Source organism: Nyctereutes procyonoides, unplaced genomic scaffold (genome assembly GCF_905146905.1).
Source record: "Nyctereutes procyonoides isolate TBG_1078 unplaced genomic scaffold, NYPRO_anot_genome, whole genome shotgun sequence".
NCBI classification, from domain to species: Eukaryota; Metazoa; Chordata; class Mammalia; order Carnivora; family Canidae; genus Nyctereutes; species Nyctereutes procyonoides.
The window spans coordinates 11,690,104-11,717,785 of record NW_026575130.1 but is presented as its reverse complement, the minus strand read 5'-3'; the positions used below and the strand labels follow the sequence as shown (position 1 = coordinate 11,717,785).

The window sequence follows — 27,682 nt, the reverse complement described above, 5'->3', positions numbered from 1 at the left end:
TAGGGAGCCCGATGTGGGCCTCGATCCCGGGACTCCAGAATCAGGCCCTGGGCCGAAGGCAGACGCTCAATCGCTGAGCCACCCAGGCGTCTCAAAAAGCAGATTTTTGAGAACTGTCCCAGTTGGTTCCTTTGAGGAAAAGGGTTGACAAAGAATATAGGTTTCTGACAAGATTTTCACATTTGCGCAGTAAACATTTACTGAGGGCCTGTCACCAGGTCGAGCCCTGGAAATGCCATGTGAATAAGGAATGATTGCTGCCCTCCAGGTCCTCAGAAACTAGCAGAAGGACAGACACACATATGTGAATAACTGTAATTCTCTCTTGAAGAGTATAGTAGGGTGTACACATGGGTCTTTGGAGAGTCCAAGGGGGAAAGATTTAATTCAGCTGGGGTATGAAAGTTTTTACCCAGGCATGATATTTACATTGGGCTTGCACAAAGAGGGGAAGTTTGGCAAGTTAACTAGCATAGGAACTAAAGGATCCCAAGCTGGTGATGGGGGCAGAGATGTGAAAATGAATGGGGTGTTGGGACAGTATTGTGTGTTGGGGGGGGGGGGTGCTGTAAATGCTGCACCAAAGAGTTTGGATTTGATCTTTAAGGAGCCAAGGAACCTAGCTGTGGTAAGAATTGTGGATGGAGTACAGCAGCGGGCAGCGTCCATTGGAGGGGAGATGATGCTGTGGTTAGAAAAGTCAAGCCATTTGGGAAGCCCAGGTGGCTCAGCGGTTGGGGGTCTGCCTTCGGCCCAGGGCATGATCCTGGAGACCCGGGATCAAGTCCCACGTCGGGCTCCATGCATGGAGCCTGCTTCTCCATCTGCCTGTGTCTCTGCCTTTCTGTGTGTCTCTCATGAATAAATAAATAAAGTCTTAAAAAAAAGTCAAACCATTCACTGCTTTGCAGGCATTTTCTGTTAAAACGGCCTTAATTTAGAGTTCATAGTGTATCTTTCATAGAAACCGATTCTAAAATTTGACAGAGATGAACATTTTGCTAGAAATTTGTAGCTCTTTTAAAATGTATTTTCCAGGCAAAGACTTCTTAATGTATTTTTATGTTGAATTTTAGAAACTTTTGGAAAAGAGTTTTAAAAATTGTACTTTGATACATGTTACAGTGTGAGTCCCTCCCTATAGAACAAACATAATGAATCTTTTTTTTTTTCAAACATAATGAATCTTAATGTGACATGTAATTAAATACTTTGGATTCTTCCAGGTGAGTGAAAGACCTAGGTCTTCTCCCTCTATGCCATAGTTCAAGGCATGCCTTTTTATCAATACATCGTCAAAACCGAACCAAACATTTTTCTCTTGCAGTTCCACGGCAGCCTTCAAACGACTTGTTTGAAATATTTGAAATTGAAAGGGGAGTCAGTGCAGATGATGAAGCAAAGGATGATCCAGGTAGATACCTATGCTTTTAGTATGTTATAATGACATTTTATTGTATCCTTCCATTTCCTGAAAATGACTTTTAAACTGTATATTGTTTAGTTACATCTAGGAAAAGTGTACTCTTTTTTTTTTTTTTTTACAACTTGGTTTCCTCTGTAGTTATACAGTTATCAAATGAAAATAATTATATATCATCATTATTTTCTTTTTAAAAAGTATTAAAGCAGCACTTAAACTGTGAAGAGGAAATCATATTTTGTACATGATGACATAAGGTCATAATTTGGCAACATTCATGTGTTCTATTTTTACAGCTGAACACACATGCACAATTGTTCTAAGAAAGGATTCATGTGATTTTCCTTTGATCTCATGGAGAGAAGTTCTAGTGGGATAGTTAAGTGTGGCTAGATAACCCTTGTTCACAAATTTGTTTTTACTGTTAGTCATTGAGTTTGCGGTCTACTCATCTTTCTGGTTGTTTTCTTATAGGTGTTCTGATACACAGTTGTAATTTTGACCATGGGCTTTGTGGATGGATCAGGGAAAAAGACAGTGACTTGCACTGGGAACCAGTCAGAGATCCAACAGGTAAAACCAGTTCATCTTTATCAGTTTGATCCTGTCTGAGGACCCTAGTTTTGACAATCTCTCTGTTTGCCCTCTTCATTCAGTAAAGAAAGATCTCATCCAGCATTTCGTGTTCTACTTTTTTTAAAGTGAACTACACTTGTCAGCAATAAACTAAAATTATATTATGGGAAGACAAGTAGTTCATTAAAAGGCCAGCTAAATTTCTCAAAACACTTGGTAAGTAAAACATTTAGACTCATACTAACATATAACTTTCAAGTTACTTGTAGTGCCCCATTCCCAAGCATGAAAGAAATAATGGTACATCAGCCATGGTGGCCATCCCTAGTTGTTTTCTCAGTTATGTCCTTTTTTTTTTTTTTTTTTTTTTAAGGATATGACACATAGCAAGAAGAGACACTGCAAGTTTTTGTGAAGTTTGAAATTTTTTCTAGAGAAATATTCACATCTAATCTAGACATTGAAGAAATTAATTATGAATTACCACCACTTATTCCCCAAGAGAATGTTTTTAGAGAGGTAGATTTAGACATAGTTCCTTGGAAAATTAACAGATTCATAAATCGCATGCTTCCTAATGTTAGAAAGTTTCAGAGCTTACAAGATGTTTTGTCATCCTGTTTGAGGAAGCAAAGTTACATATTGTTGTTGGTTTTATCCTCCCCTCAGTAATTACATCTTTAATGGGTGGGGCCAACTTAATGGAAGGGTGAGGAGTGAAATTTCTTTTCTTTCCTTTATATCCTGGTTCTAGACTTAAGAATGAAAGATACAAGACATGAAGACAAAGTGTGTTTTGTGTTTTAAAAAATTAGTTCTAGAGTAGCATCTCAGGTATATAGATAGAGCACAAAACACTGAAAGTTAACTTGAGAGAAGATACGCTCTGTTAAACCAGTTCTTAAAATTCAGTGTGCATACAGATCAGCTAGGGGCCTTGTTAAAATGGAGATTTTGTTGCATTTCTAACATGCTCCTTGGGTATACCTGTGGCATTAGTCCTTGTTGCACAGTTTGAGTAGTAAGTTATTAAAAAAATTAACCCAAAAATATATTCATTAGGTCCCTCTAAGGTAAAAACAGAGCAGATTTTTAAAAATGAAAATTTGAAGGCACCTGCATGGCTCAGTCAGTTAAGCGTCTGACTCTGGATTTCTGCTCAGTTGTGGTCTCCAGGGCCTGGGATCCAGCCCCTCAGAGGGGAGTCTGTTTGCCTCTCCCTCTGCCCCTCCCCCAACTCCTACACGTGCGAGAGCGCACACAGGCTTGCTCTCTGTCTCTGAAATAAATCTTTTTTAAAAAAAATGAAAATTTGAGGTAAGCTTTTAAAAATATGAATACTCAATAAATTCCAGATGGGTTTTTAGATTTATCTTAGCTATAAAATAAATTTTATTTTTTTAAGGTTTTATTTATTTATTCATGAGAAACAGAGAGAGAGGCAGAAACATAGGCAGAGGGAGAAGCAGGCTCCTTGGGACTCCATCCCAAGACCTCTGGATCAAGACCTGAGCCAAAGGCAGACACTCAACCACCAAGCCACCCAGGTGCCCCTGAAATAAATTTTAGTGCCCCCCGCCGCGCACACACATTTAAAGTTGACTCTGAGCAGGACATTATTATTAATGTCATAGATATCTATGGCTAATTTTTTATTTAATATCTGCTGTAGTCCTGATTCCCTCATCATCTCATTGGTTCAGCTCAATCCTCTTACCTACCCTGTGAAGCAGGTGATATTGTTTATGTTTCACAGAGGAAGTACTGAGGCCCAGAGCTTGTATACATTGCCTGAGGCCACAGAGCTGAAGAGTGGACTTTGTATCTAGACCTCCCTGTACTGCCTATGGCCTCCCTCCTTTGGTAGTGTGCTCTATCTGCTGAGCAGATCTCAGGCCTGTAGATTTGACTGACCACTGACCTGAAGTAGTTTGCTACAGAATGAAGGATCTTTAACAGTCATGTAGGATAGAATGGTGAGCATTGTTCATGGTCCTAATGAATAACTCAAGTAAGATACATTGGTAGAGTTATTCATGCTAATAAACACAGAGGAATTCAGTATTCATTATACTTCCATGTGAGCATCCTATGTAGAAAATCTACGTAAGATGCTTGATTTTTACAATTTAGTTACTATATTTTAGAACCAGTTTTATATTTTAACATTTTTTATTATTCGTTACATATGTAAATGTTTAAATTTGTTGTGACCCAAATTCCACTTGCCCTCTGATAGAAAGAGAGGTTTGGAAGTTAGAATTGTAAACCAAAAAATTTGAAGCAGTCATTTGGCTATGATAGCATAAAATAAATTGAAAGAAGTGGTGACTGTTTCTGTGACTGGGTAGCCCGGACAATTACTTCTGGCCCCCGAAGCGGGGGGCCATTCTTTCTCTGCTCTTGTCCCTTCTCCTCCTGCCTTCTGCTGATAGCTAGTAGGATGCAAGGGAAAGTTACTCAAATAAGAGGGGTGAAAAATTATTAATATGAGTGAAACCTGTGTCATCACTGCCAAAAAGTGGGGTCATTTCCATAGAAATATGGTATTTTTTTTTCCAGAATGGCAAATTCACTTTGGTGGGTTCTTTCTAGTCTGAGAAGAAGAGAGAGAACTGTAGGTCCCTTCTAAAAAAAACGACCTAGTTGGAAAGGTATCTCAAAGTCTGTGGGAAAACAAGTGAAGAAAAGAATGTTTAGCTTGGAGAAGAAATAATGGAGCAAGACTGCTTTTCAAATATTTGACCAACAATATCTATCATAGTTATTCTGGAACCACAAGCAGATGAGAAGTCAGATCAGTAGGTAAAAGCCATAGGGAGATCAATTTTGGTTCACTCTCAGAACTTCCAAGCATCAGAGCTGTCTAAAAAGAGAACAGGATAACATAGAAATAGGGAGCTCTCCGTTGTGGAGGCATTTTGTGTTGTTTTGAGCATTAGATAAGGGTTGGATTGGAAAATCTGCTACACCACCTCGGAGAGCCTCTGACTGAGAGTGGCATGCCCCTAGGCCTTCCCAAAGAGATTGCTGAACAGCTGGACTCACCATTGCTTGGGCAATGGGTGGGAGGCCCAGACGATGGCAGAGGGGAAGTGGGGATAAGAGTGCACGGCATATGTCAGGCTAGAATTGTTGAACTTTTTAGAATATGTCGGGGAATTCTAACCAAATACTGATGGAAACCTACTAATAAGCCTTATTATGGAAAGTGCCTATGTTTCTTCTAGGAAGTTCAGGGATGTGACTGTGTGTATATCACAGGCTAAGACCAGAGAAGAATATAACCAATTTAATAAATTATTTCTGTGTATTATCTAAGTATCAAGCCAACTGTTTCTATTTAGACTATACCATATTTGTAAAGGAGCATATGTTTGGATTTCCACGGTTATGACTGATTTTAAAGTGCATTTCTTGTGTAACATCCAGATTTGCAGATATTCTCATGATAATATCTCTAAGAAAACCATCAAACTTACAACTTTGAGAAACAGCTGCGAAGTACTTTCAGTTGCTAGCTGCTCTTCCTGGTGCTTACTAGGTTTTGTTTACCGCATTCAGTCTTGAAATTAATTGTGAGGTAGTGAAATTAATACATGCCTCTAAGGAATGGAAGATTCTGCTGCTGACAGATGTGGTGACGTGCTACAGGCCTGTGGCTGTGGCCCTGAAGACACACCCTTCTGTAAATGTCAAGGCTGGACCTCTGGGCCCCTTTTCCTGAAACCCTGAGGATCAGGGTTAAAGGAAACTGATTCAGGGCTATGTCTGCTACTGATAGCTACAAGGTACTCACTTTAAAATAGCAAGCAAGCCAGCCTGTACATGCAAGTATGCCTATTACAGCATTAAACATTATTTTGAAATATACGCAAATGGAAAAATCAACAGCAAAAATAAAAGCTTCCTCCCCCAGCCCTGGCTCCCAGTCACCTTCCCCAGATGCAACCAGTTTCTTGGTTATCTTTCCAAAAACACATTTTTTTCTATACAACAGCACCCTGCTCTGTAGCTTGCTTTCCTCACTGAAAGATTATATCCTGTAAGAGTTAACACACACGTGGACTTTGAAGCCAGAAGGCTTGGGCTGAAACCTAGTGCCATCACTCACTAGCTTCGACCTTGAGCAAGTTGTTTAAATGGAAATAATAGTATCTATTAAACGTATGTGTGCATTTAAAGCACTGCCTGGCCTACAGTTACCATTAAAATAGTATTAGCCATTTTTTTAAAGATATTATTTATTTATTCATGAGAGACCCACAGAGAGAGAGGCAGAAGAAGAAGCAGGCTCCAAGCAGGGAGCCTGATATCGGACTCGATCCTGGGACTCCAGGATCATGCCCTGAGCCAAAGGCAGGCGCCCAACTGCTGAGCCACCCAGGCTGCCCCAGTATTAGCCATTGTTGTTGAAGGTTGTCCTGTATCAGTACATACAGAACACCCTTATTCCTTATGGCTGTTATTTCATTCCTTCTTAGATGTAGCACACTGTATTTAACGAGCCATCCACTGAGGCACATTTCAGACAGTGCTGCAATTAATAGCCTCGTACATGTATCATTTCATATATACTTAAATACATCTGTAGCATGAATTCCTAGATGTGGAATTGCTAGGTCAAAGGGAATTTGCATTTTGACTTTTCATAGTTTTCTAAATTGCCCTTCTTAAGAGTTGTAGAAATTTATGCTCCCACCAGTAATATTTAAGAAGCTTCCGCAGTAGATCTTATTAAACTATTTTTTTATCCTTGCCAAGCTTATAGGTGAAAAGGCATCTCCTTTTAATTTTTCTTTTATTGTGAAAAGTTGACCATCTTTTCATATATTTAAAGTAATTCTTTTCCATGATGCCCTCTATTTTGTGTGTTATTATTAATTTGTAAAGTTCTTTATGTTAAAAGGGAACTTAGTCCTTTTCATGTGTTACGACTATTTATTTTTTTGCTTGTCTTACTGTTTTATGATATTTTATCTTAGAAAAGCGAAAGTTTAGAGGCCACTTGTGATGAGCACTGGGTGCTATATGTAAATGATGAATCCCTGAACTCTACTCCTGAAAATAATATTACGCCATATGTTACCTAACTGGAATTTATTTTATTTTTATTTTTTTAAGATTTTATTTATTTATTCATGAGAGACACAGAGAGAGAGGCAGAGACATAGGCAGAGAGAAGCAGGCTCCATGCAGGGAGCCCCACGTGGGACTCAATCCGGGGTCTCCAGGATTATGCCCTGGGCCAAAGGCAGGCGCCAAACCGTTGAGCCACCTAGGCATCCCACCTAACTGGAATTTAAATAAAAACTTGAAATTACAAAAGAAAAATAAAATTAAGAAATTTGCTAAATTATTAATGGCATACTTGGAGCTATGAAATATGTCTATATTGTTGACATAGAAAAATGACTGATATATTTAATGAAAAAGGAAAGTTATTACACTGTAAAAAATGTTCATATTCAAGTGCATTAGTGTTCACGTAGTTACATAGAAGTTCAGAAGTTAAAATGTTAGTAATTATCACTGGCTTTTGGGATCATTGCATATTTAAATTTTCATTATGCTTTTATATTTATCTCATTTTTCCTGCAGTGGGTATTACTGTATTACTTCTCTTGAAAACAAAAAAAAAAAAAATTAAGCTCTTTGCATTAGAGAGGTAAATACCAGCAAACTGTAATGATATTTGTTTTACCTGGGCTGGTTTCTCAGCTAAGCGAAGAAATTAAAAAAAAAAAAAAATCACTGTAAAATACTCCCTTATTTTTTGACCACACAGTTAACAGATAAAGTAATGGACATTATGTTGTTCTCTTTGTAAATTGAAATTTTAAAGCATAAAGCAGTCGAGTTAAAAATAAGCACATTTAAATTTTATCACTATGTACTATTTACAAAAACATCCAAAAACAAACTTTAGATATTGTGACTCTTTAAACTGAAACCATGGAAATACTTAATTTTATATTTAAAACAGTATCTTGGAATCAGAAGTAAAATTTTTATGTAATAGGTAACTTGTTGGGGGTGCTAGATCAGTTTTCCCCTTAGCTACTGTTCCACCCTTGTAACACTTCCTTTTATTAAAAAGGGAAAGAATTCTTCATGGTAAAACAAAAACCTGGTGCCCACAGAGCAGCTCTACAGAGAAGGAGCAATTGTAGCCTCATTTGTCATGATTTACATTTTAGTTTTAAATACCTCTACAGAAGGACTATTTGGCTCTTGTTAGGATGCCTTGGTTTGTTGTGTTGTTTGCAGGCCGTGTCTGGCATAGTGATGTTAGTGTACATTCCGCAGGGTCTTAAGGTAATCCTTGTTTTCTTAAAACTTTCAGGTTAACTGTAATAACCTTGTATTGTAAGTCTTAACCCAAATACCTGTGATGATTCAGAGCCGACTTACGAGGAGACATTTAAGCCCCATCTAAATGTTTTGGCCCACAGTATTGTTTGGATTAATTTGGTGGGGCACAGGAGTGGGAGGAGGCTAAGAAATTCTGTGTGTGTTTTCGGTGGGTCAAGTACATGCCTCAAGGATCTGTAGCCCTGAAGTGGGTTTTTTTGCTATATTCTTATGACATCATTTATTCAACAAATGACATCAAAGCCCTACCATATGCTAGGATATAAAATGGGGTAATGTGAGGGGAAAGGTTAGTTCTGATACCAATGAGTTCACCGTCTCCGTCTCCTGGAGGACAGAAACCTATAAACCAGTGATTCCAGTCTGAGAGGAGCCAGGGCTGAATAGGGAGTCAGGCAGTTCTGAGTTCAAACCATTCCCCTGCCCCTCATTGGCAGGGCGACACCTTGGGTGCCTTCACCTCTTCAAGCCTTAGCTTCTGCAGGTGCAAAACAGGCCAAGCCAATGTTCCTTCAAAGACACATTAGTGGGACGCCTGGGTGGCTCAGTAATTGGGTGCCTGCCTTCGGCTTGGGTCGTGGTCCTGAGATCTGGGATCGAGTCCTGCATCAGGCTCCCTGCAGGGAGCCTACTTCTCCGCCTCTCTCAGTCTGTGTCTCTCATGAATGAATCAATAAACCTTAAAAACAAAAAACAAAACAAAAGCAAAGACATGTTAGCAGAGCCCCAGCCGCTCCTGTTTAAGAGCCGAAAGAGTCAGCCACAGGCGGAATATACACAGATCCCCCATTTGGTCGGGGACTCAGAGAAGTCACTGGAAGAATAGGACATCCCCCAGATTATCATGCCTTATACAGAGTAAGTATAAGAAAGGACAGTTTATCTTGTAACTGAGAGATAAGTAGCATTTCTACCAAAACAGGTACATGTGTTCAACATTCCAACCACAGATTTCTTGTGGATAATTCAGTGCTGAAATGCAGTGTTATTTTTCAGTTGGCTGTAATAAAACAGTTGGGAATATCATTTGTACATGGATGGACTGAGTTTCAAAATACTACTTGCCACTTTCCCTCTCTCGAAAAGCAAGAGAAGAGCACTTCACTGCTGCTTAACTACCCCATCCCACCCCTATGCCACAATGGCCCTTTCCTCTAACAATTTAAATTTCCACAAACAATAGCCCTGGAGATCTGAAGACACCATCAAAGTGACCTGTCCGAAGTGAAAGTTTTTAATATTTTGTGTACACGTACATGTAATAAAAACTTACATATTAATTATATATAATGGTGTAGATTTGTTTTGATGTAAAAATGTCTTAAACTACTTACCTACAAATAAAATTGATGCTCCAGGAAGATGTAGAGGATTCCAGAACACCTCTGCATCTTCTTGGGGTTAGGGGTACTCCAGTGTAAGAAACATAGCAAACTTACCTTTTCAAAGGATCTTTCCTGCTTTAGATATTTTTTTTAAGTGGAGAGAAGAAAGAAGAAACCTATTTAGTGCCCCTTTAGATTACTGTGTCTTCTACCGCCTGGGGGTTAATTATCCACATAAAAAATTCTCCCTGGCAAATTAGAGTCAAGCAGGCAGCCAGCTTGACAACATAATCATACGTTGGTGAGGATCAAGAGATTGTGAGCTTGTGTCTGCCTGTGTATGTCTGACCATATTCGACAGGAAATAGTCATAGTGTTAGGATCGCGAATTATTGTGTCCTTGCCATGATTTGCATTCTCCATGAGCCAAGTGTTTCCTATACACACAAGCCATAGACTATAGGGGAGGGATAGAAGTAAGCCCTATTTTTCTCCAAAAATCTGGAATTCTGTACAAACGACTGCCCCGGTTTGCAGGTGCCTCAAAGTCGAGCTGCGCCCGTGCTGTCTGTGCTAGAGAGCGATGCCAGCACGTACACACAGCCCTGCTTTTCCCATTCCAGGTGGACAGTATCTGACAGTGTCGGGAGCCAAAGGCCCAGGGGGAAAAGCCGCTCGCTTGGTGCTACCTCTCGGCCACCTCCTGCATTCAGGGGACCTGTGCCTGTCGTTCAGGCACAAGGTGACTGGGCTGCACTCCGGCACGCTCCAGGTGTTTGTGAGAAAACACGGTGCCCACGGAGCAGCCCTGTGGGGAAGAAATGGTGGCCATGGCTGGAGGCACACACAGATCACCTTGCGAGGGGCTGACGTCAAGAGCGTAAGTAGAACCGCCAAGGAGGCAGAGCTGGGGGGTTCTCCTTTCATAGGAGAACTCTAGGGTCCGGGCTTGAAGAAGCCTTGTTCTTTTCATTAATTCAGGCACGAAGGTTTGGGTCTTCCTGGGTATGAGAACCCCATTCGTGACTCTTCCTATAATCCCTTTTTGCCGCTGCTTCCATTCTTCATTGCAACCTTTGACCACCACCGCTCTCCCTTCACGCTGGTGAAAATCCTCTATTTTTAATGAAAAAAGAATTCAGGAATTGAAAAAAGTGAACAACTTGAAAGGGCGAAGGTGGTGAGCTTAACTGCACCTGCTTTCCCTTTTTCTATAAACGTCTTTACTTTTCAGAGTTACCCTAAAGTATTTTTTTCTTTTTTGAACTATTTATTTTTTTTTGAACTATTTCTTTAAAGTCTAATTTTGCCTCAGAGATCATAGTTAAGCAGCCTTGGGTGGAAACGCAGAACAATATGCTTGGGAAGTCCTATTCTATTCAGGACAGGGTGTGGGAAAAGCTTTGATTGAGTATATAAATTTTATCTGAAGTAATCAAGTCATCGAAAACAATTAAATGATCTATAGCATCCCACAGAAATGAGGTATTTGGAAGAGCATCTTTATGCTCATATTCATACTTGCTATTAGAAGATTGTGCATCTGTGACGAGAGGTATGGTTCCTAGAAACTATGTTGAAAGGGATAGACTCCGTTAATATAGCTTTTATCTGTCTTGGATTTGTTTTACTCTTCAAAAAACACTTAATATTGTTTGGAAAAATAAAGGCATTTCAGATCATTGCATTGAAAAGTTTAAAAGAGAAAGGATGCTCTGCAGGAGATAAAATACAAGAAAGTGTGTGTGCTTTACAGAAGTCAAGCAACACCGTGGTTAGATTGGAGTGTTTGGTTGGAATCCATTTTAGGCAACAAAGCCGGCTCAACCCAAGGAGGAAAGGGCCAACGGCTAGGACGGGCTGCATGATTATGATCTTTCAGATCTTTGGCCCTTATTTCTATACCTTTATATTCCATTTCATGTTTTACTTCTAATTTTGGTAATCTTTGGCAAAGTGTCCACCTCATAAGCATTCCGAAGTTGAAGTGGTCTGTCGTTCAGAACAGCTTCTTTGAAGAGTAACTGCTTCTGAGTGACCTGGTCTAACAGTTTACCGCTTTTAGTTTGTACCCAGAGGCCAGCTCACGTGACACCGGCTGACACCGGCTCTGTTCCAGTCTTCCCTTCAGTTGAGGAAGTTCACAATTTGGTTGTGGGGAATAGCTCGCCTTTATTTCGCGAAATGAGCGGGTGTTGGGAAGGGGCAGAGGAGGCTTGACCTGTGTGTGCGTTCTCTCCCCAGGTCATCTTCAGAGGTGAAAAGAGGCGTGGCCACACTGGGGAGATTGGATTGGATGATGTGAGCCTGAGAAAAGGCCACTGCTCCGAGGAACACGAGCAACTTCCCAACTAGCAATGAATTGCCCTGTTGCTCTTTTCTTTTTCCAATCTTCACCTCCTACCCCCTTCTCCCTCTTATCAGGCCTAGGATACGCAGGGGTCAGTGGGTCAGGAGAAAGTCGGGTGGGTGACCCACACCTTGCTGGCCTGCTTTTGTGCAATTCCAATGAAAAGTGACGTCCCCTTGAAATACAAGGGGTGCCTGTAGACACATCCAAGCCAGCTTTGGGTGTTATCCTCCATCCTTGTCTCTTTAGGAAGGCCTTTGACATGTGTGCCATCCTTCGTCCCGGTTACAAGGTATTCCTAGTAGCAAATGATGGGAGAAGTTTGCAAAAGAAATCTGTGCAAATGGCCATTCTGTTAGCTGTTCAGTGTTGTACCACAAGTAGTATTGACTTCCCCTAAGATATGTTGTACAATGTGCTTGTGAAATTGGTTTCTCCTTTTAGCCCGTTAGCTCTGGCCTGACCTGAACTCTGACTTTTACTGCCATTCACTTTATAAAAGAAGGGTGTGTAACATATCAAGATGCATTTATTTCTCGTTATCTGTATTTTTCTTTTAAAGACGATTATGTAGAGTGGGCACGAAATGCCTCGTTAGTAGTATTATGTTTTGTGTAAATGTGCTATTGGTATTAAGTAGTTATGTCTTCCTAGTATTTACAGACTCTAGTTGCAAGGGAAAAGGCAGCTTGTGATTTCTTGAATTAAAAACTACCCAGTGAAATGTCATCCAGCTCCATGACCTTATTTTGGCCACAAGAGAAAATTGGAAGAGATGTCAGGGGTGGTAGTGGAGGGATGAATTTTTTTCATGGCCTTGATTCTGATCACTGTAAAGGATAGTGAACCATTCAGGTAGACAAGAAGCAGCAGTTAACATATAAAACCCTCGCTGTTTCAGGTTATACTTTAAAGCCAACAGTTTTCACAATAACATGGCTCTCTTTGGTCAGCTGTAAAAAGCTTTGTAAAAGTTCTGATTGTTTCAGAGAAAAGATTCTGTTTATGGAAGGGTGAGGGGAAGCATGGGGGAAGCTCTGTGGGAACAGATTTTCATTTAAGTCCATATACATTTAGGCAGGTCTAGCTCATTACTTATGTGCCTCTTGTCAGACGGGGTTAGGAAGCAGGTCCTATGCTTGGAGGCATTATTTTGTTGGATTCACACATGCTTTGGAGCAAGAGGACAAGATTGGAATTCTCAGATCTAGGAACCCCCAACTACATTTCCTTCCTGGATATTTTACCTTTATATTAAAAAAAAATACACAACTTTAATGAGGCATCTTACTCCTGAGGCTTTTCTTCATTTCTGATTAAGTAATCAAACTATTTTCTGCTGTTTTTGCCAGGAATCACAAAGATGATTAAAGGGTTGGAAAAAAAGATCTATGATGAAAAATTAAAGGAACTGGGATTATCCAGCGTGGAGAAGAGAAGACTGAGGGGCAAACCATTGCTGGTTTTCAAGTGTATGAATGGTTGGTACAGAGAGGATGGTGACCAGCTGTTCTCCATATGTGCTAAGAATAGAACAGGAGGAAACAGGCCTAGACTGGAGTGTGAGGGGCCATTTCCTGGCAGGGACAATTATTAAATTAGAATGCTTTGTTTAAGAAAAAAAAAAAAGTGAATCTCTGTCTCTCTCCCCCTCTTTCTCTTCTGTCTCACTTTCTTTGAGGCTTTTTAAAAATTAGATAAAAATCTGTTTATTTAATATGGCTACAGATGTTCTTATGTCAAGGTGGAATAACAGATTACGGAATCTTCCAAAAGACGTTTTGATCCTCTTACTACGTAATGAAAATCTTCAAAACTGAGTCATTCGGATGAGGCCAAGGTCTAATTTAGGCATTTACCCCTTGGTCCCTAATGGAGGAGAATCAAAAGGGGAAAAAGCCCACCAAATGCAGAGCTCACTAAAAGATCTATGGCAAACCCAGCAGGATTAAAACAGGAAGACAAATCTCAGTATTCTTAAGAGTATGATGGACATGTATTTTAGTATCTTAATAATATTGTAATGTGGTTGGGTTCATTTTTTTTCCTTGATAACCCTTTCACTTGCTTAGTGGATGGTATTTCGGGTTTTTAAAGAGACCATAATAAAGAACAGAAGTTGGAGAGTTTTTTGTCTGGTGCGTTCTCTCTGCAATGTGTGTGACCCCTTCACATGGCCACTGATGAAGAGTGCCATGTTCAACACCTCTGTCAGGGTCTTTGCTTCACCTAACCACTGTGATTCAGTTCCTTTATCAATTGGAATTTGCCAGGTTCCACAAAATGGTATTTTTTTAAAAATAGTTACAATAGGGTATCTTTGATCATTTAACTTGGTGGAGGCAGGACCGGAGCTGGATGTAAATCAGTGAGCCTTTGAGTAGGGGCCAGGCAGTAGGGCTTTAGATCCATTGTTAATGATTCATTTCCTTTGTGGTCCTGTAACTGCACAACTGAAAAGGAAAAGGGGGAAATCATTGAAAATGTCACTTTTAGGTGCCAATAATACATTGCACTAAACTGACAGAAGTTATCCAGAGTACTGTATGACATCTTGTTTATTATTTAATGTTTTCTAAAGTGAAAAATGTTAGTGGTTTTCCAAACAGCCAAATAAAAATAATTCTTTGTAAATAAAAGCACTATTAAATGATACTTGTCTGTTATTATTTTGAGTTTTGTTTTTGATTGCAAGAATATTGGAGTAGTTTGATGTTTCCCAAAAGTCATCTATTCTAGAACCCCCTTCTTGGAAAACTGGGAAAAAAGATGGTACCCACATGAGGATGCCTTTTCTCATCAGCATGCACAGGAAGAGATCAGAAGATCCCTATAGCAAATGTCATACCTTGGCAAATTGCTTTAGTTATGTTTTCCTATATCTCACTTAGTTGTAAACATTAGCCTCAAGTCCTTTCATAGGAAGGCAGGATAAGCTAGAGTATATAAATATGTATGAATTCCAAGTGAAAAGTCTTTTACTAGTGTTGGTTTTGTTGACTTATAGTAGTTTACTCATATTCCAACAACTTTTCCTGATGGAGAAGACGACTATAAGGAAACAAATCTAATGAAATCATGCAGGATTAAAAGTCCTCCTGATGAGGTAATGAAGGGAACCCCCACTCTAGCACTGCAAACTGCAGTGGGGAGAGATAGTACTGGAGGACTCTGAACAAATTTTCCTGTTCCAGGGCACAGAAGAAACATTTTGGCTTAAAAGAGCAACTAGTATACAAAAGATCCAGTGCTAGCCAAGTATGCAGAGAAGGGGGGACCCTCTTACACAGTTGGTAGGAATGGAAACTGGTGCAACCACTCTAGAAAACAGTGTGGAGGTCCTCAAAAAGTTAAGAATAGAACTACCCAACAATCCAGTGATTCTACTACTAGGTATTTACCCAAAGAATCCAAAAATACTAATTCAAAGAGATACACACACCCTGATGTTTATAGCAGCATTATCAACAATAGCCAAATTATAGAGACAGCCCAAATGTCCCATTGACTGATGAATGGGTAAAGAGGTGGTATATATGGTATATATATAGATTATATATTATATTTAAATATATAATGGAATATTACTCAGCCATGAAAAAGAATGAAATCTTACCATTTGAAAAGACATGGATGAAGTCAAAGAGTGTTATGCTTAGCAAAATAAGATAAAGACCATATGACTTCATGCATATGTGGTATTTAAGAAAAAAAGTCGGGAGGGAAAGAAGCAAACCAAGAAACAGACCCTTAACCACAGAGAACAAACTAATGGTTACTGGAAGGGAGGTGAGTGAGGGGTTGGTTTAAATAGGTGACGAGGGTCAAGGAGTGCACTTGTGACAAGCACCAGGTATTGAAGTGCTGAATCACTAAGTTTTACACCTGAAACTAATATTACACTGTAGATTAACTGGAATTTAAATTAAAACAAAAAGAACAAAGAGCCAGCCTCAGAATGTTGCCGAATGGTGGGAGAGCTGCCGGAACTTTCTGCTGGTCAGAGGGGCCGCTGAGTGCCATGGCTTACATTCCCCATCCATCTTGATAGCATGGATGGAAGCAGTCCACATGCCATGTCAGGAGCCCTGGGCCCCTAGCCAACACCAGCCCCAGCAACTCCACACCAAGGCACCCCAGCACAGTACAGCAACAGTGGGACACCCCTCATCAGCATGCACTACAGCTCCATCTGTTTCACCAAAGTAACAGGTAAGACACACCCTGAAACACTCCAGGCCTCTACCAGTTTAGCTCCAGACAACTTCCTAGGGTGCGTGTGGAGCACCCCAGGACCCCATGGCCCACACTGCACCCAACTCTAGCTGCTCTGCCAGGGAGCTCTCTCTGCAGAGAGCCTCAGGACATACTGTCTTGCACCCACCTCAGCTTCAGCTATCCTGCCAGGGTGCCCTCTGTGTGGAGAGCCCTGGGACCTTCACCCCCACCTCAGCCCATACTAGAAAGTACAAAACACTGCTGAAAGAATATAAGACCTAAATAAATAGAAAGTCATTCTATGTTAATGGATTAAAAGATGTAATGTTATTAAGATGGTAGTACGACCAAAAGTGATCTGTATATTCAGTACAATCCCTATCACAATTCCAATGACTTTTTGAAGAAATTGGAATACCAATGCTCAAACTGATATAAAATTTAAATAGGCAAAATGATCCTGAATATGAAGACAAAGTTGGAAGATTCATACTTCCCATTTCAAAACTTACTACAAAGCTACAGTAATCAAAACAGTTTGGGACTGGCATAAGGACAGACATACAGACTGATGGAATAAAATTGAGAGTCCAGAAGTAAATCCATAATTAAGGTTAACTGCTTTTTGACTAGGGTTCTAAGACCATTCAATGGGGGAAAGAATAGTCTTTTCAAAAAATGGTACTAGGACAACTGGATATCCACATGCAAAAGAATGAAATTGGGATTCATACTCTTCATACTATTACCAAAATTAACTAAAAACTTATCAATGACCTAAATATGATAGCTAAAACCATAAATCTCAGAGAAGAAAATATACAGGTAAATTTTCATCATCTTCATATGTGGCAATTCTTTTTTTTTTTGTGGCAATTATTCTTAACTATGACACCAAAAGCATGAGTAATAAAAGAAAAAATAGATTAAATGGACTTCATGAATATTAAAATATTTTGTACATTAAATGACATAATCAATAGAATGAAGAAAATATTTGCTGATTGTTTACCTTATAAGGGTCTAGTATCCAGAATATATAAAGAACTTTTAGAACTCACCAAAACAAGAAACCCAATTAAAAAATGGGTAATGGATTTGAATAGACATTTATTTTTTAAATGATCTATATGAATATCAAAAAACACATGAAAAAAATGATCAGCATAATTAGTCTTTTGGTATTCTGAGGCTTAATTTCCAATGTGTGTGTTGGGGGGGGGGAGGTGGGTGCAGTGGGAAGGAAGGTATTCCTCACACCAGCAAATAATTCTAGGAGACCAGCAGGGTATCCAAGAAGTCACCTTAATTCTGGCACTATCTACCCAGAGAAAACATCAGGTTCCATAGGTCAAGTGTTCAGTCTTACAGCACTGCCCTCCAGCCTCACTTCAGACACAAGTTGCAAGCCCAGGCTATAAATCAGAGGTACTCCCAACCCACCCCCCTCCCCCGGGGCTTAATTTGCTAGAGCCCGTCACAGAGCTCAGAGAAACATTTTACTTTCTACTTCACCAGTTCATTATAAAAGAATATAACTAAAAAACAATTAGGTGGAAGAAATGCATAGGGAAGGGGTGGAGAAAAGATATGGAGCTTCTTTGCTCTCCCTCTCTAGACTTGCCACCCTCCCAACACCCCCTACCTCCCCACCCCCACTCCCACCCCTGGTCACTAACCTGGAAGTTCTCCAAATTCAGTCCTTGCAGGTTTTTGTGAAGGCTTCGGTACCTGGACATGCTTGATTAAGTCATTGGCCACTGGTGATTGTTTCAACCTCCAGCCCCTCTCCCCTCCCCGGAGATCAGGGGGATGAGACCTAAGGAACATTTCCAACCCTCTAATTACACTGTTGGTTCTCCTGGCAACCAGCCCCCACCCTTAGATGGGGTCCAAAAGTCATCTCATTAACATAACAAAAGACACCTTTATCACTCTCATTACTTAAGTTTCAAGTGTTTTAGGACTTCTGTGCCAGAAACAGACTGAAGACCAAATATCTATTTATTATAAATCACAGTATTCCAATTAGTCATTCGGAAATGCACATTAACACCACAATACAATATCGTTTCGCACCCACTAAATAGGTGATAATCAAGAAAATGGAAAGTTACGCTTTGGTGAAGATATAGAGAAATTGGATATTGCTGGTGAGAATGTAAATGGTATAATCACTGTGGAAAACAGTTTGGCAATTTCTCAAAAAGTTAAAGACAGAATCACTCTATGACTCAGAAATTCCATTTCTAGTTATGTACTTAAAGTATTGAAAACAGGTATTTAAACAGATACTTGTACACAAATTTTTACAGCAGAACTCTTCACTAATAGGCAAAAGGTAAAAATAGCCACAATGTTCATTAACAAATAGATAAGCAAATGAGGGTACATCCATACACAGAATATTATTCAGCCATTAAACGGGGTGTTACGGTGTTGATGAACCTGGAAAACATTATGTGAAGTGAAAGGAGTCAGACAGAAGGTCACATATTCTATTATTTCATTTATATCAACTGTCCAGAATAGGTAAATCAATGGAAACAAAGTAAATTGAAGGTTGACAGAGGGGAAATGGAGAATATTTAATCGGCAAAAGATTTATTTGGAGTGATTAAAACGTTTTGGAACTACACAGAGGTAGTGGCTGCACGAACTTTGAGTGTAGTGAATGCTCACTGAGTTGCTCACTTCAAAATGGGTAATTTTGGGCAGCCCCGGTGGCTCAGCGGTTTAGCGCCGCCTTCAGCTCAGGGTGTGATCCCGGGGCCCCAGGATCGAGTCCCTTGTCGGGCTCCCTGCATGGAGCCTGCTTCTCCCTCTGCCTATGTCTCTGCCTCTCTCCCTCTCCCTCTCCTCTCTCTCTCTCTCTCTCTCTCTCTCTCTGTGTCTCTCATGAATAAATAAATAAAATCTTAAAAGGGTAATTTTATGCCAGGTATGTTTCATCTTAATAAAATATTTGTTTTCATTTTCAAATAATATAGCAGAAAAAAGGAGAAAGAACAATAGAGAGATGAGACAGAGAAAAAAGAGCAAGTTGGTAGATTTAAACCAAACTCTTATTGTTAAATAATCTTATTATATCTAAATGATCTAAACACCCCGATTAGAAGAAAGAGATTGTCAGATTGGATAAAAGCAAGAGTTAGTCATAGCACACAAATAAGAAACAAAAGGAAACAACATTTCTGGGCTTGGAATATTTAAATTTGCTAACCTGGTATAGAACATTGCTTTGTGGGATCCCTGGGTGGCTCAGCGGTTTGGCGCCTGCCTTTGGCCCAGGGTGCTATCCTGGAGTCCTGGGATCGAGTCCCACGTCAGGCTCCTGGCATGGAGCCTGCTTCTCCCTCTGCCTGTGTCTCTGCCTTTCTCTCTCTCTATGTCTATCATGAATAAATAAATAAAATCTTAAAAAAAAAAAGAGCATTACTTTGCCAAACAAATGGCAGGGCCTTCAGAATAAGGAAGTCATAATTGAGGGCACTTAAATAAAGTTGAGGCAATGATCCAGGAAGCCTGTATTTTAGAAGACAAAGCTACATTCATGAATTGGGGATAATTTACTAGATAGGATTTTCAGGGCTCCAGAATGCTGAAACCTGAAAACAACTTGGAATTATAGTGGAGCTTAGTTCCAAGTTGATTTTCTGGGGCTAATTCACTAAAAGCTAATATTTGAGACCTCATTCATATAATCTGGAATTTAATTTCAAAGAGCACAGATTACTACACAGAGGGCTCTGTTCCATTGTCTCATGCATCTCTTCCTTTTCCAGACCAAACCCCCTCCCATATTTTGGATTTACCTGCAGACAGTGTTTTTCAGATGTGTTAAATGATCTAAAGCAGTTGTTCCCAACTGGAGGCAATTTTGACCCTCAGGGGATATTTTGGTAGTGCGTGGAAACCTTTTTGGTTGTCACAAGTTGTGGGTGCTACTTGCATGTAGTGGGTAGAGGCCAGATAGGCTGTTAAACATCCGATAAAGCATAGGACAGATCCGCACAACAAAGAATTATCTGGCCTAAAATGTCAACTGTGTAAGGTTGCAAAAACCTGATCTAAATCAATAATTCTGAATCGATGATCCCCACGGACCTAGCAGCATCAGTAGCAGGAAGGTATTAGAATCATAGATTTTTTCAGGCTCCATACCATCTACAGATTCAGAAGCTCTGGAGGTGGAGCCCAATAATTAGTCAGAACACGCTCTCGACGTGATTTTTTAAGTGTCGAATTGAGATTAAACGTCCTTACTCTTTCCATTTTCTACTCTCTAGGAAGACTGATTTATTTTATTCATGAGAGACACACACAGAGAGAGAGGCAGAGACACAGGCAGGGGGAGAAGCAGGCTCCATGCAGGGAGCCCGATGTGGGACTCGATCCCGGGGATCACGCCCTGAGCCCAAGGCAGACGCTTAACCATTGAGCCACCCAGGGGTCCCAGTTCATTATTAATCTTCCCCAAACCTTCTTCCTTCTCCCCAAAACTGCTCCCCATTGCTAATCACTCCTTCTCTGAATGAAAGCAATATCTTATCAAGGCCATTAATCTTTGAAATCTGCCACGTTTTTAAAATGTATTTTTATGTATCTACATCATTGACAAATTTTAATAGATCTACCTCTGAACTAGTTCTTCTGCCTTTGTCTCTCACCAATCAAAAAATGCTTAATTTGGGGGCCCCCACCTGAGTGAGTGGTGGAGCCTCCCAACGGGCCACTGGGAGTAGATGAGCGAGTCCCGCTCTGGGGAGTTCAGCTGGGCCGCAGAGCAGCACAGTGCAAGGCCATTTTCGCCTACCTTATAGGGCCAAGACGCCAGAGGGAAGAGCCAGTGCCCAGACTGTCTGCAGCCCGAACCAGCTGTAAGAGGGGCTGAAGCATGACGGTGAAGGATGTGTGTTCCTTTACTGCCAAGTAGGAGAAAAACCTTGTTGGAAAGATCCAAATAGTGATTCCAGAAAAAAACTTGAAAGTCACTGCATTGCCTGTGCTCCCTAACTCTGGAACACCTACAAAAGTGGCCAAATCTGAATGTCTTCAGACCAACCTCCTAGAGATATTATTCTTTGAAGATTAAGACTTGATGATGGCAATTGTGTTTTAAATCCTGATTGGCTGCAGTATAAAAAACAACTGCATACTTGCTTTGAATTCATGTTAGCAATCAATCAATAAGTTAAAAAATGGTATATGACTAAATAGAAAGTGCTATTAAAATGTTCAGGAGGGGTGCCTGGGTGGTTCAGTGGTTGAGCGGCTGCTTTTGGTTCATGATCCTGGGATCCTGGGATTGAGTCCCACATTGGGCTTCCCATGGGGACCATGCTTCTCCCTCTGCCTGTGTGTCTCTGTGTCTCTCATGAATGAATGAATGAATGAATGAACTAACTTTAAAAAAGTATTCATGGGGGATCCCTGGGTGGCTCAGCAGTTTAGCACCTGCCTTCGACCCAGGGCCTGATCCTGGAGTCTGGGGATCGAGTCCCACATCAGGATCCTTGCATGGAGCCTGCTTCTCCCTCTGCCTGTGCCTCTGGCTCTCTCTCTCTCTCTCTCTCTCTCTCTCTGTGTCTATCATGAATAAATAAATAAAATCTTAAAAAAAAGTATTCATGAACGGTCAAAAAAATTGCAAAATTTGAGGGATGTCTTTTTCTAATGTGAAGTTAAGAGAGAGAGTGATGATTTAATTCACTGGGCATTTTACATGACGGGTCAATAGTACCCCTCTCCGGAAGGCATTTTGTCTCTTGGGTCGGCAAGAGCCATGAATGCAGAGCAGAGATTTCTCACCTATCTTTCTGCATTGTACGTACTTTTGTAAACTCATTTAAATCTATTATCAGTTAACAATTAAAACAAAACAACTAAACACACCTTCGTTCCTGCAGGGTTGAACTCACCATCCAAGTAATCTGAAGAGCTGCTGGCCGGGAGCAAGAAGTTTGGGATATTTAGGAATAAATAGGGCACAGCTTTTCTACTTTTTTAGTAGAAATCAGATGCATAGCCATGAGTTGTGCTTTTCATCCTTGTTACTCAAAGTATAGTCAGCAGACCAGCTGCAAAAGCTTCACCTGTGTGCTTTTAGAAACAGAATCATGAGCGCGCCCCCAAGCCTAATGAAGAAAAATCCATGTATAAGTGATTCGTATGTGCATTTAGTTTTTTGAAGCACAACTTGAGAGAGTAAAGCTTTTATAGAGCTTAGCTTTCACCCACGTGCAAACCCCTGGAAACACATCTGCCCAGCTTTACCGTGCTTTAGAGCAATAAGTTCTCAAAGTGTGGTCCTGAGACCAGCAGCTTCAGCATCACCAGGGAACTTAGAAATGCAGCTTCCCAGGCCCATTCTACTGACTGAGATGCTGGAAGCAGGGGGTGGGGCAGCAGTCTCAGTTTTAAACAGCCCAGCAGGGATCCTTTTTTTTTTTTTAAGATTTTATTTATTTATTCATGAGAGATACAGAGAGACACAGGCAGAGGGAGAAGCAGGCCTCATGCAGGGAGCCCACCGGGTCTCCGGGACCACACCCTGGCTGAAGGCAGCGCTAAACCGCTGAGCCACCCGGCTGCCCCCCAGCAGGGATTCTGGTGCCCACTAGTGTTTGAGAACCACCGCTTTAGAGATGGCAGTTCTGGATCACAGAAATGCACAGAGGCCCCTGCCTTCTCTAATGATTTACTGAGTACCTGCAAACACCAGCACTGCCCGGGGCACCATCAAATACCTAAAAAAGATTCAACATGGTTTCAGGGCTAATTCCTAATTAGGAGGAGCCGAGTCGATGTTATTCCATTGGTACCACGAATCCTGGGGTTACATAGAAAACACGAAGCATTTTCTATGTTGTTTAACTTAATCCTTGCTGCCACCTGAGGATATAGATGTAATTACCTCCTGCAACAGATGAGGAAACGGGAATTTGAGAAAGGTTAAGTGCCTTTTTATAAGTTCTAGTAAGAGCCAGGGTCAGTCTTTGAAACTAAAAGCTGTTCGAAAAGTTAAATGGAGAAGTTTTAAATACTGTTGAAAACCCCAAAATGTTTTTTACCTTTTGGGGAGCAAATTTCAGGTTAATGAAGAAGGATTCATAAAAAGTAAGATTCACAGCTTCTGCTCTAATGATTCAACAACAGCAAACACTGAATACATAGACAGCAAAAGCAAATGAGGCCAAATGTTAACATCTGGTGAATATTGGTGAGGGATTTATGAGTTTTTATTGCACGATTTCTGCCATTTTTCTATAAAAACTAAAACCCTCAGGGCTGTCCACATTGGCCTCTGTGGTCAAGTAGGGGGACACTACTTACCTATCCTTGCACATGTTTTCAGGACTCTGTCAATAGCTTCTCAGTACAAAAAAGCTTATCTCTGCATTGCAGGTAAGCACAGAATGGATGTATGAAGAACAAGCAAGATACAGCTCCATTTTTTCCCTTTTGCAGTGCAGCTTTATTCATTTATGCTAAAATCCTTTATTGAGGTCAATAATTCACTGTCAAAGGGCAACTCTGGGTTGCAATTTTATTAATATGGTTGTGCTCTGTTTAACCCCAGCCAGAAGACTGGTTTCACACGGGGACGTCTTGGGGATTTTCAGAGAATCTGGTTTTCCATGTGCTGCTTGGACCCTGGTGCTATAATTCTCAAGCACTGTAGCCAGTGACTCCATTTGGCTACCTCCCAGATACTTCAGAGACTGTTCTACTTTCCATACCACTTTGCTCATTTTTCACAGCTAGTGTTTCTGAAAGCTGTTTTGATTAAATACTGGACTGGGGGGAATAAAGAACTAGAAAGACATTGTTGAGATGAGAAGGATTTATTTTTTTAAACATTTTTATCTATTTATTGATTTGAGGGAGAGAGTGCCCACGAGCTAGGGGAGGAGCAGGGGCGGGGAGGAGAGGGACAGGCAGACTCCCTGCTGAGCACAGAGCCTATAAGGGGGTCCCATCCCACCACCCCAGGATCTGACCTGAGCCAAAACCCAGAGTCTGAGGCTCAACTGACTGAGACACCCAGGGGCCCTAGAACTGATTTAGATAATAGCATTTCTGTCAAGAATGAATGATTACAGTTCCACTCGTAGGGAGCCATCCTGCCCCACGGCTTGGGTCCTCTTGACTCCTGTTCCTGAGTGGACAGCAAGGAGAGTAGGGTAAGAGCCAACAACTGCGGATTGCTCACGGTTGCCACATACTCTGGCATTTGCTGCCCCACTTGGCCTCATGATACTTGATTCCCTCATTTGACTGCAGCGCTTGAGTGTAGGTAGTATTATGTTATAAACAGGGAATCCGAGCGTCACCGAGTAACCAAACTTCCAAAAGTCACTTGGATAGTAGGTACCAGTGCCGTGACCACTCCCCACCCCCCGCCCCCCGGGACTGATCTTTAAAGTTGTCTCCTCTGCTGCAGAGCCAGAGCGGCCAGTCGCAGAGGCCCTGTGGTGCATCGTGCAGCCCGGGAGCGGGAAGAGGCTTCGAGGCCCGGGCAGCCACCTAGTTGCCCCCAGACCACTCAGTGCACAGTTCTGAGGACGCCAGAAATGATTAATGCTGATGGTGGAATATCAAGAACATTTCAAAAGAAGGGGAGAAGGAAGGAAAGTGCAAGGGAGGGAGAGAAGAAAGGAAGACTCGTATCTCAACCTGGAAATCGCCGTTGCTACTACCTTGGTGTACGTCTTGTCAGGCCTTCCGTTGTTGCCTGCACCTTTGCTATCCAACCTACAGGTAAAGGCTTATCATTAGCATCGCTTAATGGATAGCTTTCCTGAAGCTGAACACGCTCCTAGCACCTTCCTCATAGTATTCTATTGATCCCTTCGTAAACGCTGAACTGCTACTCCAGGACTTTGGGCTGCCTCTGTGGACAGGCCCTCTAGGGACTCCAGAAGCCTAATTATGCTGCAGGAAATGATTCACGATCTGTTTGTAATTGCTGGCTTCTTTCCTTTCCTTCACTCGCTCCGCTGAACCATGGAAACATTCCCTGGAGGCCTGGGATGTGATAATGCACGAGGTTAGGTTCTCAGAGAAGCCAGAGATGAGGAGTTGGTAGTCCTTCAGAAGTACCCATCAGAAAGCGCAGGCCAGTAGGAAACTTCTCTTTTTAGATCCCAAATCATTTCATTTATTTCTTTTCTTTTTAAGATTTATTTATTTATTTAGTCATGAGAGATATATAGAGAGAGGCAGAGACACAGGCAGAGGGAGAAGCAGGTCCCCGTGGGGAGCCCGATGCGATGCGGGACTTGATCCCACGACCCTAGGATCATGACCTGAGCCAAAGGCAGACGCTCAACCTCTGAGCCACCCAGGCGGCCCCCAAACCATTTCATTTTACAACTTCAGCAAAAGTTTGCTGCTCTCTCCCAGTGGCTCGGGGGGGCCACCTGACCGGGAATTAGCAGTGGGCATTAATGGAAGGCAGAGATCTGAGGGACTCAGTTCATTTCAGTGAATTATTCTTCTAAGGTTTTGGCAAAGTATGATTACAATGAGGCTAAAGAAGAAGTGCAGGTGCCATTGTGGAGAACTCAGCTTTATTCTGGAAGCTTACCACAGCAGGCAAAAATGCCCATGAGCCGTACAAGAGGTGAAAATCAGGTGCATTTGTGGCCAGGCCAATGTCAGTGTTGGAAAAATAACCTGTGTTGGGCCTGCGGATCAAGGGGGATCGGGAGGCACCAACAAAGTGGCGGTGGACCCCCCACCTCGTTGCCCCCACCTCAGAACTTTCCCACCACCAGCAGACCGCCCGACGACAGGTCATGGGGGGACAGGACCTATGCAGAAAACAGGCACCGCACCTTACCCAGACCCCACGTAAGGGCATGAGCAGTTTCACCCCTTATGGACACAACCCCTTACCCCTCCCCCCTTAAGAAGCTGGCCTGTTTCCCCTACGTGACCTCCCCACTCTCTCCCTCCCCTGCGGCCTGCGGAACCTCGCCCGAGAGCACGTCCCATTAAAGCTTGCCTTGACCAACTTTTGCCCGGCCTCTCTACTCCATTTCCCTACGGATCCGATTAAACCTGACAAGCTGCAGTTGTATCTCCGAATGACTATGCGCATCCCTTCTGATACACAAAGTACACTATATTATTTTCTACTTTGGGTTGGCTCTAAAATGGCATCTTACTCAACTGCTACTTAAAACTGCCAAATGCTTGGGAAAATTAGGTCATTTAGATTTAAATGCTGAAAGAATTCTTCATAAAATACCAAAAATGTCCAGGGACTTCTGGGTAGTATATGAAAACAAAACAAGCAAAACAAACACAAAAAACACCTTGCCTCATTTCGCTTGGAAAGCTGTTGCTCTTTAGATCGGATGGTGTTCACTGAATAAAACAGGATTCCCAACAGAGCTTAGTTTAGAATCATTTGGGAGGCGGTTTGGTCCCTCCCTGAGGGGCTACTTGAGTGAGCAGTCCTGGTGTGTCCTGGGACATGTGGCCTAGCTCCGTGTCCCCGGCTCTCGGGCCCTTGGCTTCCAAGCCCAGATCACTCCAAAGAGGGTAGATGCCTCTTTACAAATCAAAGGTCCTGGTTCTCATTTGGAAATGGGGTGCCATCAAGCTTTGCAACAACTCTTGCCTGGCTATCTGTTGCCCCTCGGGGGGATGTTAGCTGAGGGGCTCTCAGGGCCTCCACCCTCTCTCTCCTTGTGGGCGGCTGATGAGAGGCTGCAGCTGTACTGGATTGTTCCAAAGGATCTCTTGGTTGGGCAGCAGTGCCATTAACATGGAGAAGTCAGGCTCTGGAGGCAGAAGACAAAATGGGGTGAAGAAAAGTTTCCCCACAGCATGTTCTGCTGCTAACAAAGAAGAAAAGTAATGACCTTTGAACCTCCGTTTTCCCAATGTCTGTCCTTTGTGGCGAGGAATGAGAAAGATGTACCAACTGTTTTCTATATTTGCATTACGGTTAATCTTTAAAGGTATCTTTTTGGTCTAATAAGAACTATGTGGAAAATGGACTTCTTCCAATGTCCCCTCCAAGCCTGCTGAGAACACACCGCCAAGTCTACTGTCTGGTTCCTTGGGGCACAGAGAGCTCTGTGGCTCCTGGGGGGGAGGCGCCCCGCGCAGAAGAGTGAAGACCTTCCAGGGCCTCGCCTTCTCGCAGTCTGCGCGGTGACTGGGTCCTGGTTTGAGTCAGACCCTCATGCTAACTGGGACTTGAGGTATTTACGCTACCACCTGCTCATGGATTTTTTTCACAGACTTCCTTCAAGACATCCCCTGACACCAAACCCTGATGGTTTTCCACCCTAAGAAATAGCTTCTATCTTTTGTTGCCATCTCACAACATTTCCACAAACCTGGCAGCCTGAAAAGGCTTTCGTTTATTGTCTCACAGTTTCTGTGAGTTGGGAG

The 27,682-nt window shown here is 41.7% G+C and overlaps 1 protein-coding gene across 4 annotated transcripts in view; it reads left to right on the top strand.

The window, feature by feature from the left end:
* NPNT (nephronectin) overlaps window positions 1-14,704 on the top strand; it is a 75,916-nt gene extending 61,212 nt beyond the window's left edge. For all 4 annotated transcript variants that reach the window (XM_055342359.1, XM_055342360.1, XM_055342361.1 and 1 more), the window contains 4 exons: window positions 1,328-1,414; window positions 1,898-1,996; window positions 10,323-10,579; window positions 11,944-14,704. In XM_055342359.1, the coding sequence (XP_055198334.1) occupies window positions 1,328-1,414; window positions 1,898-1,996; window positions 10,323-10,579; window positions 11,944-12,054 (554 nt within the window). In that variant the 3' untranslated portion in view covers window positions 12,055-14,704. The remainder of the gene's footprint in view (window positions 1-1,327; window positions 1,415-1,897; window positions 1,997-10,322; window positions 10,580-11,943) is intronic.
* The last annotated feature ends 12,978 nt before the right edge of the window (window positions 14,705-27,682 follow it).